Source organism: Diabrotica virgifera, chromosome 4, assembly GCF_917563875.1.
Source record: "Diabrotica virgifera virgifera chromosome 4, PGI_DIABVI_V3a".
NCBI classification, from domain to species: Eukaryota; Metazoa; Arthropoda; class Insecta; order Coleoptera; family Chrysomelidae; genus Diabrotica; species Diabrotica virgifera.
The window spans coordinates 92,040,506-92,052,940 of NC_065446.1; the positions used below are offsets into that span (position 1 = coordinate 92,040,506).

General features: G+C 30.6%; 1 protein-coding gene across 1 annotated transcript in view; it reads left to right on the plus strand.

Annotated features, from left to right (window-relative positions):
• LOC114341403 (proton-coupled folate transporter-like) overlaps positions 1–5,450 on the plus strand; it is a 61,909-nt gene extending 56,459 nt beyond the window's left edge. Inside the window, exon 8 of the mRNA XM_028292197.2 lies at positions 5,291–5,450. Within this exon, the coding sequence (XP_028147998.1) occupies positions 5,291–5,372 (82 nt within the window). The 3' untranslated portion in view covers positions 5,373–5,450. The remainder of the gene's footprint in view (positions 1–5,290) is intronic.
• The last annotated feature ends 6,985 nt before the right edge of the window (positions 5,451–12,435 follow it).

Here is a 12,435-nt window from a genome sequence, read left to right on the forward strand (position 1 = left end):
TGGTTAATTAAATTTGCGAATGTACATAGAACTGTATATTATACTCTAAATTACCCTGAATTATTTCCAGGGCCCTCTGTGGATAAGTAGTATAATTTTGGTTTACTGTTCTTTACATATGACTACTAATTTATTAAAATGCGGTAAAAACTTAAATTTGGGGGATTTAAGCTTCAATTTGAGGGAATTTCAGTTTCTAGGGGGATTTATAAAATCACATCTGGCAACTCTGAAAACGAGACTTCGGAAACTTCAAAGGGGCCGACGAGAGTGTCACTACTGTTTGTTTTTAATACTGTAAGTATTTATTTAATCGTCTTTATTTAACTATTTTTGTTGAACTCACGAATTCCAATAAATTTTCAATGTTATTTAACTTAATACGCATGATCAAAATACAGAATTGAAATAATTTCGAGCCCTTAGCCTTCTTCTACCTGGACCTCTGCTTCCTTCAATTTTTCCCTCCATCAACAACCTCTAGATCTCATAATGTCTTCCTACGACACAACGTCCTAGATAACTGGCTTTGAGCATCTTTATAATGTTGAAAAGTTCTCTGTTATGGTTCATTTTATGCAATACTGCCTCTTACTTTGTGACATGGTCTGTCCATGGTATTATTTATATTAGCATAAAAGGAAAAAATAATAACATTTAATAGCGGCACCACACTTCGTCATGTGTTATTTGTTATGCGCCTTATTCGGCCGCGTAGGACGAAGTATGGAGAGTTCATTCCTCAATATTCGCATAAGCACGCATAGTAAATACCCCTATTCCCCTATCCGTCCAGTTGTCGGTTTTTGACACACTTCAAAGGACAAATATTTCGGCGCGTACAGCGTAACCACATGACAAATGGTACAAAGCGAAGTGTGGTGTCGTCATTATAGTCTGGGCAGATTATCGGTGAATAGGCCATTTTGGGGAAAAGTTATTTACCTGCAATTTTATTGCTGGAATCGAATCTTATGACTGTCTGTATATATTAATAATATAGGTATGCAAAGTCCGCAGATAGTGTGCTACATTTTTTATAAACAAAATGGCGCCCGAATATCGTGTTTTTTTCAATTTTTGCTCTATAACTCTAAAGACTTTAACTTTACACCAAAAACACCCAAATAAAAATTCACCGTAATTAAGTTTTGCATAGAAACGTGTTTTTCCCGATTTACTTCGACGAAAATTTTCCCCGGAAAATGCGGGTTTTTCCAACAAAATCTTTAATTTTTAACTAAAATTTTAGATAAATAATTGTTTATCAATAATTAAATAACTTGGTAATATAAAAGCTCTTTCGCATAGATTATAATTCCAGAAGCCGATAAAAATCGAATGAACAGTTTAGCAACCATTGAATTGTTAATTAAAAATTTACGGTCGCTATAATAACCACAATAATTATGGGATATAACAATAACTATGATTTTTGTATAAAAAGGCACTTTACCTATCTAATGTAGTTTACAGAATTGAAATTGGACTATTTAAACGGCCTCAGGAATATTTTAAAATTATAAACAATTTTTTGGCTTATAAACAAATAGAACATCTCGGGAAATATTAAATTAAATTAAATCGTGAAAACGGTATTGGAGAAAAAACGGCAGGACGCTTCTTTTAAAAGCAAAAACGTTTAATTGTAATAAGTGGTTCCTGAGAAACAACTGGTCAAAGTTGACCGGCATTTACGGCAAATATATAAACAATACGATCACAATTTTTGAACCATCACCTTTTTATTTTTGTCCTCTTTCTCCACACCAATTTTCATATCTTTAAAATACTCATAACATATATTATTATAATCAAAACTATCGACATTACGAGTTAAAATTGCCAAAAATAACAAAATTCCAATCAAAAATTAGGTTGGAGAAAATGTAATCTTAAAGTTCAAAATCGGTATACGTTAAAAAAATGCATTTCCTCGGCTTCCTATGGAGCAATTTTCTTCATCCATTTTTTGTTCCCAAGTAACTTGAGTAGAGCCATCTAACTAACGCATTATTAAATGTCAAAGTTGCTTTTGTTTGTTATAATAAATTAATTTATTTATTATAACAAAAATTTTTAATTTGTTTAAATAAAGATTGTTTAAATAATTATACAAATTTCAAATGAGAATATTTGTGTTTTTAACGTTAATAATGCGTTAGATAGATGGCTCTACTCGAGTTACTTGGGAACAAAAAAAGAATGAAGAAAATTGCTCCAGGGAAGCCGAGAAAATGCATTTTTTAACGTATACCGATTTTGAACTTTGAGATTACATTTTCTCCAACCTAATTTTTGATTGGAATTTTGCTATTTTTGGCAATTTTCATTCGTAATGTCGATAGTTTTTATTATAATAATATACAGGGAAACTTTTTCTTTTCCTTGTGGATTTTATAATAATATATGTTATGAGTATTTTAAAGATATGAAAATTGGTGTGGAGAAAGAGGACAAAAATAAATAGGTGATGGATCAAAAATTATGATCCTATTGTTTATATATTTGCCGTAAATGCCGGTGAATTTTGACCGGTTGTATCTCAGAAATCACTTATCAAAATCCAAAAGCCAAAAAATTGTTTATAATTTTAAAATATTCCTGAGGCCGTTTAAATAGTCCAATTTCAATTCTGTAAACTACATTAGATAGGTACAGTGTTTTTTTTATACAAAAATCATAGTTATTCTTATGGATAATTATTGTGGTTATTATAGCGACCGTAAATTTTTAGTTAAGAATTCAATTGTTGCTAAACTGTTTATTCAATTTCTATCGACTTCTGGAATTATAATCTATGAGAAAGAGAATTATGCAGAACTTAATTACGGTGAATTTTTATTTAGATGTTTTTGGTGTAAAGTTAAAATCTTTAGAGTTATAGAGCAAAAATTGAAAAAAACACGATATTCGGGCGCCATTTTGTTTATAAAAAAGTAGCACACTATCTGCGGACTTTGCATACCTATATTATTAATATATACAGTCATAAGATTCGATTCCAGCAATAAAATTGCAGGTAAATAACTTTTCCCAAAAATGGCCTATTCACCGATAATCCGCCCAGACTATAATGACGACACGACACTTCGCTTTGTACTATTTGTCATGTGGTTACGCTGTACGCGCCCAAATATTTGTCCTTTGAAGTGTGTCAAAAACCGACAACTGGACGGATAGGGGTATTTACTATGCGTGCTTATGCGAATGAACTCTCCATAATTCGTCCTACGCGGCCGAATAAGGCGCATAGCAAATAACACATTGCGAAGTGTGGTGCCGCTATTAAATGTTATTCTTTTTTCCTTTTATGCTAATATAAATAATACCATGGACATACCATGTCACAAAGTAAGAGGCAGTATTGCATAAAATGAACCATAACAGAGAACTTTTCAACATTATAAAGATGCTCAAAACCAGTTATCTAGGACGTTGTGTCGTGGAAAGACATTATGAGGTCTAGAGGTTGTTGATGGAGGCAAAAATTAAAGGAAGCAGAGGTCCAGGTAGTGTTTTGCTTTCATGTAGTGTTATTTTTTTATTTACTTATATTTCAAATAAAAACTACTTTATTTAATTATAGTTTTTATTAATTTTTATCTTCAAAGTACAAATTTTTATTACATCGTGACTGTCATTTTATATTCAGTGTCTCCAACAACAAAATATCAAAATAACCTATAAAAGATAACAGTAGGTATCAACTTAAAATTACAAAGAACAAATCAGAGGTATAACTAAAAAGGAGAACAACTTACCAACTAATACAACAGGTAGAAGAAGGCTAAGCGCTCGAAATTGTTTCAATTCTGTATTTTGATCATGCGTATTACGTAAAAACCCGCATTTTCCGGGGAAAATTTTCGTCGAAGTAAATCAGAAAAAACGCGTTTCTATGCAGAATTTAACTACGGTGAATTTTTATATAAGTGTTTTTGGTGTAAAGTTAAAATATTTGGAGATATAGAGCAAAAATTGAAAAAAACACGATTTTCGGGCTCCATTTTGTTTATAAAAAAAGTAGCACACCATCTGCGGACTTTGCATACCTATATTATTAATATATAGAATCATAAGATTCGATTCCAGCAATAAAATTGCTGGTAAATAACTTTTCTTTGTATTTTGCTAATTAGCCCAGAGTATAAGGTATTAACAAAATTAATACTTATATCAACGCTTAGTAGTCTAGGCGCCAGAGGGGTCACCGTGTCATATTCAATTCTGATGGACAAACTCAACGGTTTCTTATGGATTTTTGGCTGCTGATTACGAATTTCGAGGGGGATTTCAATCCGAGTAGTCAAAAAATTGTTGCAAACAATTTAATTGTTTATAAATTGTTTATAAGGCTCTGGCTCATAAACTAAAAGAGAAAAAAAAATGTTTCAAATAAAATTTGTTCCTTAATAAAAAACGAAGAAAAAACCGTTTACTAAACTTAAATCTAACAATTAGAACGCAAGATATTGTAAAATTAGTGCACAATGCAAATTGCAAATTGCAAAATAAGTATTTTTCGAAGCTTTATCGATCGTAACTCGGCTTCTACGCATGCAAGTGAGCCTTAGAAGGTGTCATTTTAAAGCTTAATTAACGGGCTTTCAAAAAAAGTTTGTTAAATTACTTGATCTTCATTTGTTTTGAAGTTATACCCGTTTGAAGTTACAATTTTCTTAAAAATATTGTACATTCATTTGTTTATAAGGGTTTCAAGCAAATTTGAGCTATAAACATTTATACTTTAATGAACAATAATGATAAAAAACTCAAAAGGAACAATTTGAGGTTATGAAAATGTTCATAAGTTTATTTTTGGCCAAGATGTCGATATTTTAATGGCGCGCTATGAGGCGCAAGAATGGCTCACAGCGTAAAGGTTCACGCGCTAAGATCTCGATGCAAATTATAATTTCTATGTATATATACGTTATCTTCATTTTTCATTTTTGAAGATCCTAATAAAATTTTATCATATCTCTTATGATAAACATTTTTTTTATCTCTTTTAGTTTATGAAGCAGCCTTATAAACAATTTATAAACAATTAAATTGTTTATAACAATTTTTTGACCACTCGGATCGAAATCCCCCCTCGAAATTCGTAATCAGCAGCCAAAAATCCATAAGAAACCGTTGAGTTTGTCCATCAGAATTGAAAATGACACGGTGACCTCTATTTGGCGCCTAGACTATAGATAGTGTTTATTCTAATTTCTATATTTTCAAACAATATTTTCTTTACAACAAAATAATTCTAAATTTCTTGTCTATTTTTTTTTAGATTAGTAATATATTTGGAAAAGCAATCACAAATAAATACATCTGAAGTTCAGATAGTTGAAGAAGATATAAATGAAAGCTAATTTTAAAAAATGTGATTGTGCCAGGAACGGAGAAAGGAATTTTTTGTACTAAAGTTTTAATTAAAGAAATATTTTTTAGTTGGCGCATTTTTATTTGCCATAATGTCATGGTATGGTATGACAGTGTAATTATAGTGATGCTCCATGCTCCACTTGGAATTATTTTTATCCAAAAAATATTCATTTTGAATTCGTGATGACGATAAACAAATTACTTATACGCCAGTCAATGGGAGCAAGAATATGATATTACCTCCGAATTCTATCCTACTGCATGGATTTTAATGAAATTTTGGACCTAGCCTCTACTTATCTCCTAATTCAAAGTCTACCCTATGCCGATGTGTGCTTTTATCTGGAGGGTGGTTCCCACCCCTTCTCAAGGGTGGAAAATTTTTTGGTATAAATGATCACGGAATTCGCTAGAGAAATTAATTCCAAGCAAAAATTGTTCTATAGTTTTTTTTGAAAACTCAATACTTTTTGAGTTATTCGTGGTTGAAAATTGGCCATTTTCATTGAAACATAATACCTTTCCGAACGGTTTTTTGCGAATACCTTAAAAACTATGCATCTAACTAAAAAACTATATTCAACATTTTTGTAAGTTATAAAAAAACAAAGAGACACTTGCCTCATAACCCTTCTAGTTATAATACAAAAAGAGATATGGTAGGTGAAAATAGTTTGTTTTTTGGTACATTCTCAAATTGGTGTATTCAACTTGAAATAACAGAGAAACAGTCGATTGTAGGTGTATAATGCTACCAATACCTTTTGTAGTGCTTGAAAAGACCTTTAAAATTAGATACACTTAAGGTCCATTACATTAAAACTAAGCCAGGTGTGCTGCAAAACAAAATTGATAACTAATGTGTTTTAAAAAAAATTAGAAGTAATTTTAACCTCCATCCACCAAAATGTAAATGCATCGTTTTCCTTCTACAATACCTTTTACTCTAGTGTTATTTCTATTTATAGAAAGTTGGACGGGTTTAAAATGAATGGTTTTTGAAAAAAAAAAGATCAAATTATAGAGAGCATTTTTAAATTTTCTTAAAAATCTTCTTTTTTCTCCATGTAACTTGAAAATGGTAAGAGATACGGTAATGAAAAATAAAAAGGAAATTTTTATCTGAAAAAACCCTACATTTTTGTGTGGTATCTTTTTTTGTATCTCTTATCATTTTCGAGTTACATGGAGAAAAAGGAAGATTTTTAAGAAAATTTAAAAATGCGCTCTATAATTTAATCTTATTTTTTCAAAAACCGATTTATTTTAAAAGTCCAACTTTTTGAACATATAAATAACACTATAATAAAAAGTATTGTAGAAGGAAAACGATGTATTTAAATTCTGATAAATGAGGGGTTAAATATACTTCTCATTTCTTCTTAAAATACATTAGTCATCAACTTTTTTTCAGAATATCTCGCTTAGTTTGAATGTAATCGACATTTTTGGTATTGCTCATTTTAAAGGTCTTTTCAAACACTATAAAAGTTGTAAGTATCATTATACACCTAAAATGGACCGTTTCTCTGTTATTTCAAGTTGAATACAAGGATTTGAGTATGCAGCAAAAAAACAAACTCTTCTTACCTACCATATCCCTCTTTCTATTTTAACTAGAAAATTTATGAAGGAACGAATCTCTTTGTTTTTTATAACCTACAGAAATATTTTATATAGTTTTTTTGTTAGATGCATAGTTTTTAAGGTATTCACGAAAATCCATCCGAAAAGGTGTAATTTTTCAATGAAAATGGCCAATTTTCAACCACAAATAACTCAAAAAGTATTGAGTTTTCAAAAAATAATTATACAACAGTTTTTGCTTAAAATTAGATTCTCTAGGCTCTTCCGTAGCTATTTTAACCAAAAAATTTTTCACTGCCGAGAAGGGGTGGGAACCACCCCCAAGATAAAAGCGCACATCGGCATAGGGTAGACTTTGTTTCATGAGCTATTCCCTACTTACTGTGAAAATATCAAGTAAATCGATGTAGTAGGATGGAATTCGGAGCCAAATACCTTCATTGACTGCCCTATTAGGCGAATCCTTGAATGTTTGTGGACTGAATATAGAAAATCCTAATTTATTGTTTCTATCATGGTCAATTGTGCATAGTATCTTGACGTATAGGCAAAGACCTTTGGCATTCACTTTGTTTATTCTCGCGCCTGGCAACACACCGAAAAATATAGCACATCACAAGGTCCTTAGCGAAAATAATCGACACGAGTGTACAGCTGCCATCAAGATATTGCAGTAAACCTTAATCTTAATCATATTATACAGTCATTTGTATTTGAGTATCTAGTGTTGTTAAGTTTCAAGAGGTAAACATACTGAATAGCAGGTATAATAATTAAATATACAATAGATTAACATTTTATTACTTTTTACCTGTGTCGGAAACTTAACCACAACACTCAAATGCAAATGCCTTTGTAATAAGTTTAAGATTAAGGTTTCTGCAATAACTTAATGGCAACTCTAACCTATTCAGCAAGTGGTTACTTAGTTGCCACCTTAGTTTTTCTAAATTTGATTGAACTTAATTTAACAGAACATTTATTATCGCCGGTTCAGATAAAAAACGGTTATATTGACAATGGTAATGTCACGCACTAACATTTATGATTTTCAAAATGACAAATTAAAAAAAAAACGACAATTAAATGCAAAATCGACAACCTACTTAATTACGATTTTTTTCGATGACTCGTAATTATATGCATCACTATTGTACCTATGTAAATAATAAACAGTTTCATGTTAATTTAAAAAAAAAATTGTTCACCAATATAGTGGCCTCATTAGCCCAACGGCCTCTTAAAAATCAGGGTAAGGTAAAAATAATAAATATTTTTGTACATTTTTAAGAGCGTAGGTGCAAAATTACGGGCCAATGCATTTACTTTTTTCGAATCCTGAGAAAACTAATAAGTATTTTTGAAAAATTTAAACGCAGAATGAAAGATTACGTTATTACCAAGGGCTGAAAGCCTCTGAACACTTCATAATGTTTATTTTAATAAGATACAGGTGTGAAAAAAAAAGAATGTGTGTGTACTTTGTACGCACGTAAGAAGTTATACTTCTACTACATATTATGTGATTTTTAAGACAATACCAAAAATTAAAAAAAAAGAATAAAACGCACACAAACACATTGAAAATGCCACAAAGAAAAAATGATTTCTGAACGATAATAATTGTTGGCAAAAATTTTAAATACGCATTTTCTGAAAAAAAGATATATAACAAATATACTTACAATCATAAAATGCATAAAAAAATAAAAACTTGCATCGGGAATCGAACCCGTGAATTTCGTGGCGCTTTGATTCGTAATCGAAGCCTAGACTCACTCATCCAATTCCACATTATTTGTCATGTGGAAAAATAAGGTAACTGAACGTTTTACTGTTTGACAGTTGTTTTGAATATAATTAAATTATGTAGTTTAAATTTTGTGGAAGAAAATATAAAAATATAACAAAACAGTAAGAAAACAATATATTAGATGAAGATTGGTAGAACTTTTGTTGGTAATCAAATTAAGTATGTAAATCAAAGCATTACATACCTACTAGATAAATAAATCTACGCCAAAAAATCATAATTTAAAAATAAAAATCGGACCTAATTTGGGATTTCTCTCTAAAATCCCCATTCTTGAGAAAATAAATGTACAGTAGAGCGTCGATTATCCGAACGTCGATCAACCGAACGACCGCTTATTCGAACTATCGACTCCCGCGTCCCGCACTCGAATACCGAGCAAGCGTTAGTAATTGACGCTTAAAATATCTTCAATTTTCTTCAATATTGTATCCAAAAATAATTATGTTGTTGCAAAGACTGCACTTTTTTGTTTAGTTGCTAGTTGTCATTATCAAGATATAAATAAATATGTAGGTATATAAATATGGCTTTTATTCACTTGTGGATAAATATGTATGACTATAAATATGTATCAATATATTGTAGTTCGATTATCCGAACAAATCGGTTTTCCGAACACCTATGTCCCCCAATTAGTTCGGATAATCGACGCTCTACTGTATTTCAACCTAATCCAAATGTATAATTACAATATGATTATAATAAAAACTAGTTACCAAATTAGAATGAGTTTTCCTTGTCTAAAATAATCCAAAAGTCCAAAAATATAGGTATATGAAAACTATTTAAAAAGGCAGTATAACTATTAATTAACTTTTGTTTGTTGTTTCTTTTCACACAAATTTTAAAACGCAACAACCATAAATAATCTAACTACAGCTGTGCCACAGCCGCCATATTGAATAATTTTTGACATGTCATTTGAACATCCAATCAGAACAAAGTTATAATGCATGCGCCGGGATAATAGGTTTTAACATAGGTATAAAAATTCACCCTCATATCGCCGGTAAAGAAATATAACTTCAAAAAGAGAAAATTTAGTGTGATTTTTAATTTCAATAATATCTCATTCAAAAGAAACTTTTTGGTTATTCTAAGCGACTTTCGGCCCTCGGTAATAATGTAATCTTTCATTCTGCGTTAAAATTTTTCAAAAATGCTTATACTCCAGAGAAATAAGGCAAAAATATACCATGTTCGGGACACTTGAGCAGCTAGGTTGCAAATGGATTTTTTGAGTACTATATATATACATAATAAATTATAAATACAAAAATGCCCGTCATAGGTCGTACGAGAATTTTAGTTATTAACAAATAAGTGTCAAAAATGGCAGGTTTTTCGTTTAAATCGCTACAGGTAGAAATATGGTAAATAAATATCTTATTTAGAGTATTCATCTTTCAGTACATAAGCAAAGGTTTAAAATGGCAGTTTCTGAATTTTTGTCCGATCATTTGTTGCTTCAGAAATTGCAAAATAAGACTAAAATTTCGAAAATCAAAAATTTGCTATAACATTTACGAAAAAAACTTAATACTTATTTGATATTGCACAAACAGTTGAGTCATATAGTCCATATAATGCACAAAAAATTTCAAGATGATTCGTCAATTAGTATAAATTTTATTCAATTTTGTTTGTCCCACAGATTTTGAGTATACCACATGAAAGAAGAAGACCAATATTTCCATTATTTTTAATAAAAAATCAACATAAGCCATTTTTACTATTGCAAAAATATTTTAATAAAGTGCAAAGTTATTTTTGGCTTATAAATAATTTAAATAACTTTGTTAATATTAACTATAGACTAAATCCAGTTCATTATTTGTAAAGCTGATTTTTTTATACAGTAGGAAAAATGAAAGAATACCCATGAACGAACATATAAAACACGCTTTATTTTTCTGTCATCGTGTCACAAAGAAAATTGCCCAGCGCAAGTACATGTAATAATAATTATTACATGTACTTGCGCTGGCCAAGTTTTTGTGTGACACGGTGACAGGAAAATACAAATGTTCGTTCATGGGTATTCTTTCATTTTTCCTACTGTACAAATTATCAAAAAAACTTTCGCCTAGATCAATTAAGATCAAAGTTAGCAACTTTTTTTATTTAATTCACAGCTACTTTGTTTATAACAATTAAGCAACCTAACTAGCGCAATTTTGAAGTTCAAGGTATATAGCTTATGTGTAAAAGTTTGAGTTAACTTTGAACTTCAACAGATTGGTTAAAAAGCTTTAAAAATGACGTCCTAACGAAATCAACTCGGGGTCGGTGGAGCTCAACATCTCCGGAGCTTGTTGATGGATTTTGATCATTATTTTTTCAATTTGTATGTACTCGTAGTCTTATAGTGTACGTTATGTACACATAGCCCCACCTAACATTACAAAATGTTGGGGGTAACCTCCCTTATCACTCAGGGATATGAAATAGCTATTTGTATAACAAGGGAGGAAAGTGCTACTTTTCCTCCCGAGAATGAAGTTTACTAGTAATCATTCAAGGGAGGCAAAGGCACTTTACTCCCATGTTATACATATGATTTTTCCACCTTCCTCAAAAAACAAGTCATTTTTTCATTTAAAAAAAATTTATTTATGTAGCTAACTAACAAAATTAATTAGAGAACTAAAACTAACAAGTAGGTACAGTAGAACTGTCAACTGTCAAATATACGTCAAATTATTAATGTAAACATTGTTAAACCAAAATAACAATTTACTGTTTTTTACCATTCTGCAAAATACAAAGTGTTCTACAAATAAACGTTAAAATGTATAGAAACTTACGTAATAGATAATAAATAGAATATTGTACAGGGTGTCAATAAATTATTTCATCAATGACATATCATGACGTCACTTTTACTTTTCCTTCCTAGGGAGGAAAAGTACGACTTTGCTCCCTACAATCAGGTCAGGAAAAGTATACGTTCGGTAGAGGTAGGTGGAAAAATAGATTACGACCGATTCTAAGACCTACCGAACATACATATATAATTTCATAAAAATCGGTCAAGCGGTCTCGGAGGAGTATGACAACTACACTGTGACAGGAGAATTTTATAGATGTAAATATATTCACTCGCCGGCACAAAGCCACCCAAAATTTTTGATTAAGTTTGAAAATCTATAACTTTATTATTTGTACTCCGATTTTTAAAATTCTTGCATCAGTTTGTAGGTAGGTACATGTATTGATGTCGTTTGTTATTATTCCGGTGACAAAATTTTTTTGCTTAGATGGCATTATACGGGGGTGAATGGAAACGTTGTTTTTTCTATTAACTTTAAAAAATTCTGTGAAAAAATTGGAAACCTGATTTTGTTTTATACTCCTTTTATATTATCCTGACGGTATCACTGAGGATTTGTTTTTTGAATTATCCGAATATCTCTTTTCTTGTAGAGCTATAAATAAAAAACTGCTTTGAAGATTCTCTATATCCGTTTTTGTCCACTTAACAATAGATACCAAATGAATAGCTAAGCGTGGAACAAGCGTAGGTATTTAGTGCCTTAAACAAATTTTTACTGTTAAGCTGTGATAGAAGCAGCTGTTTTACCCTTCGTATATACTCAGTAGTTATCTCAGTTTTCATTTGCTTATGGTCAATTTTCCGCGCTTGC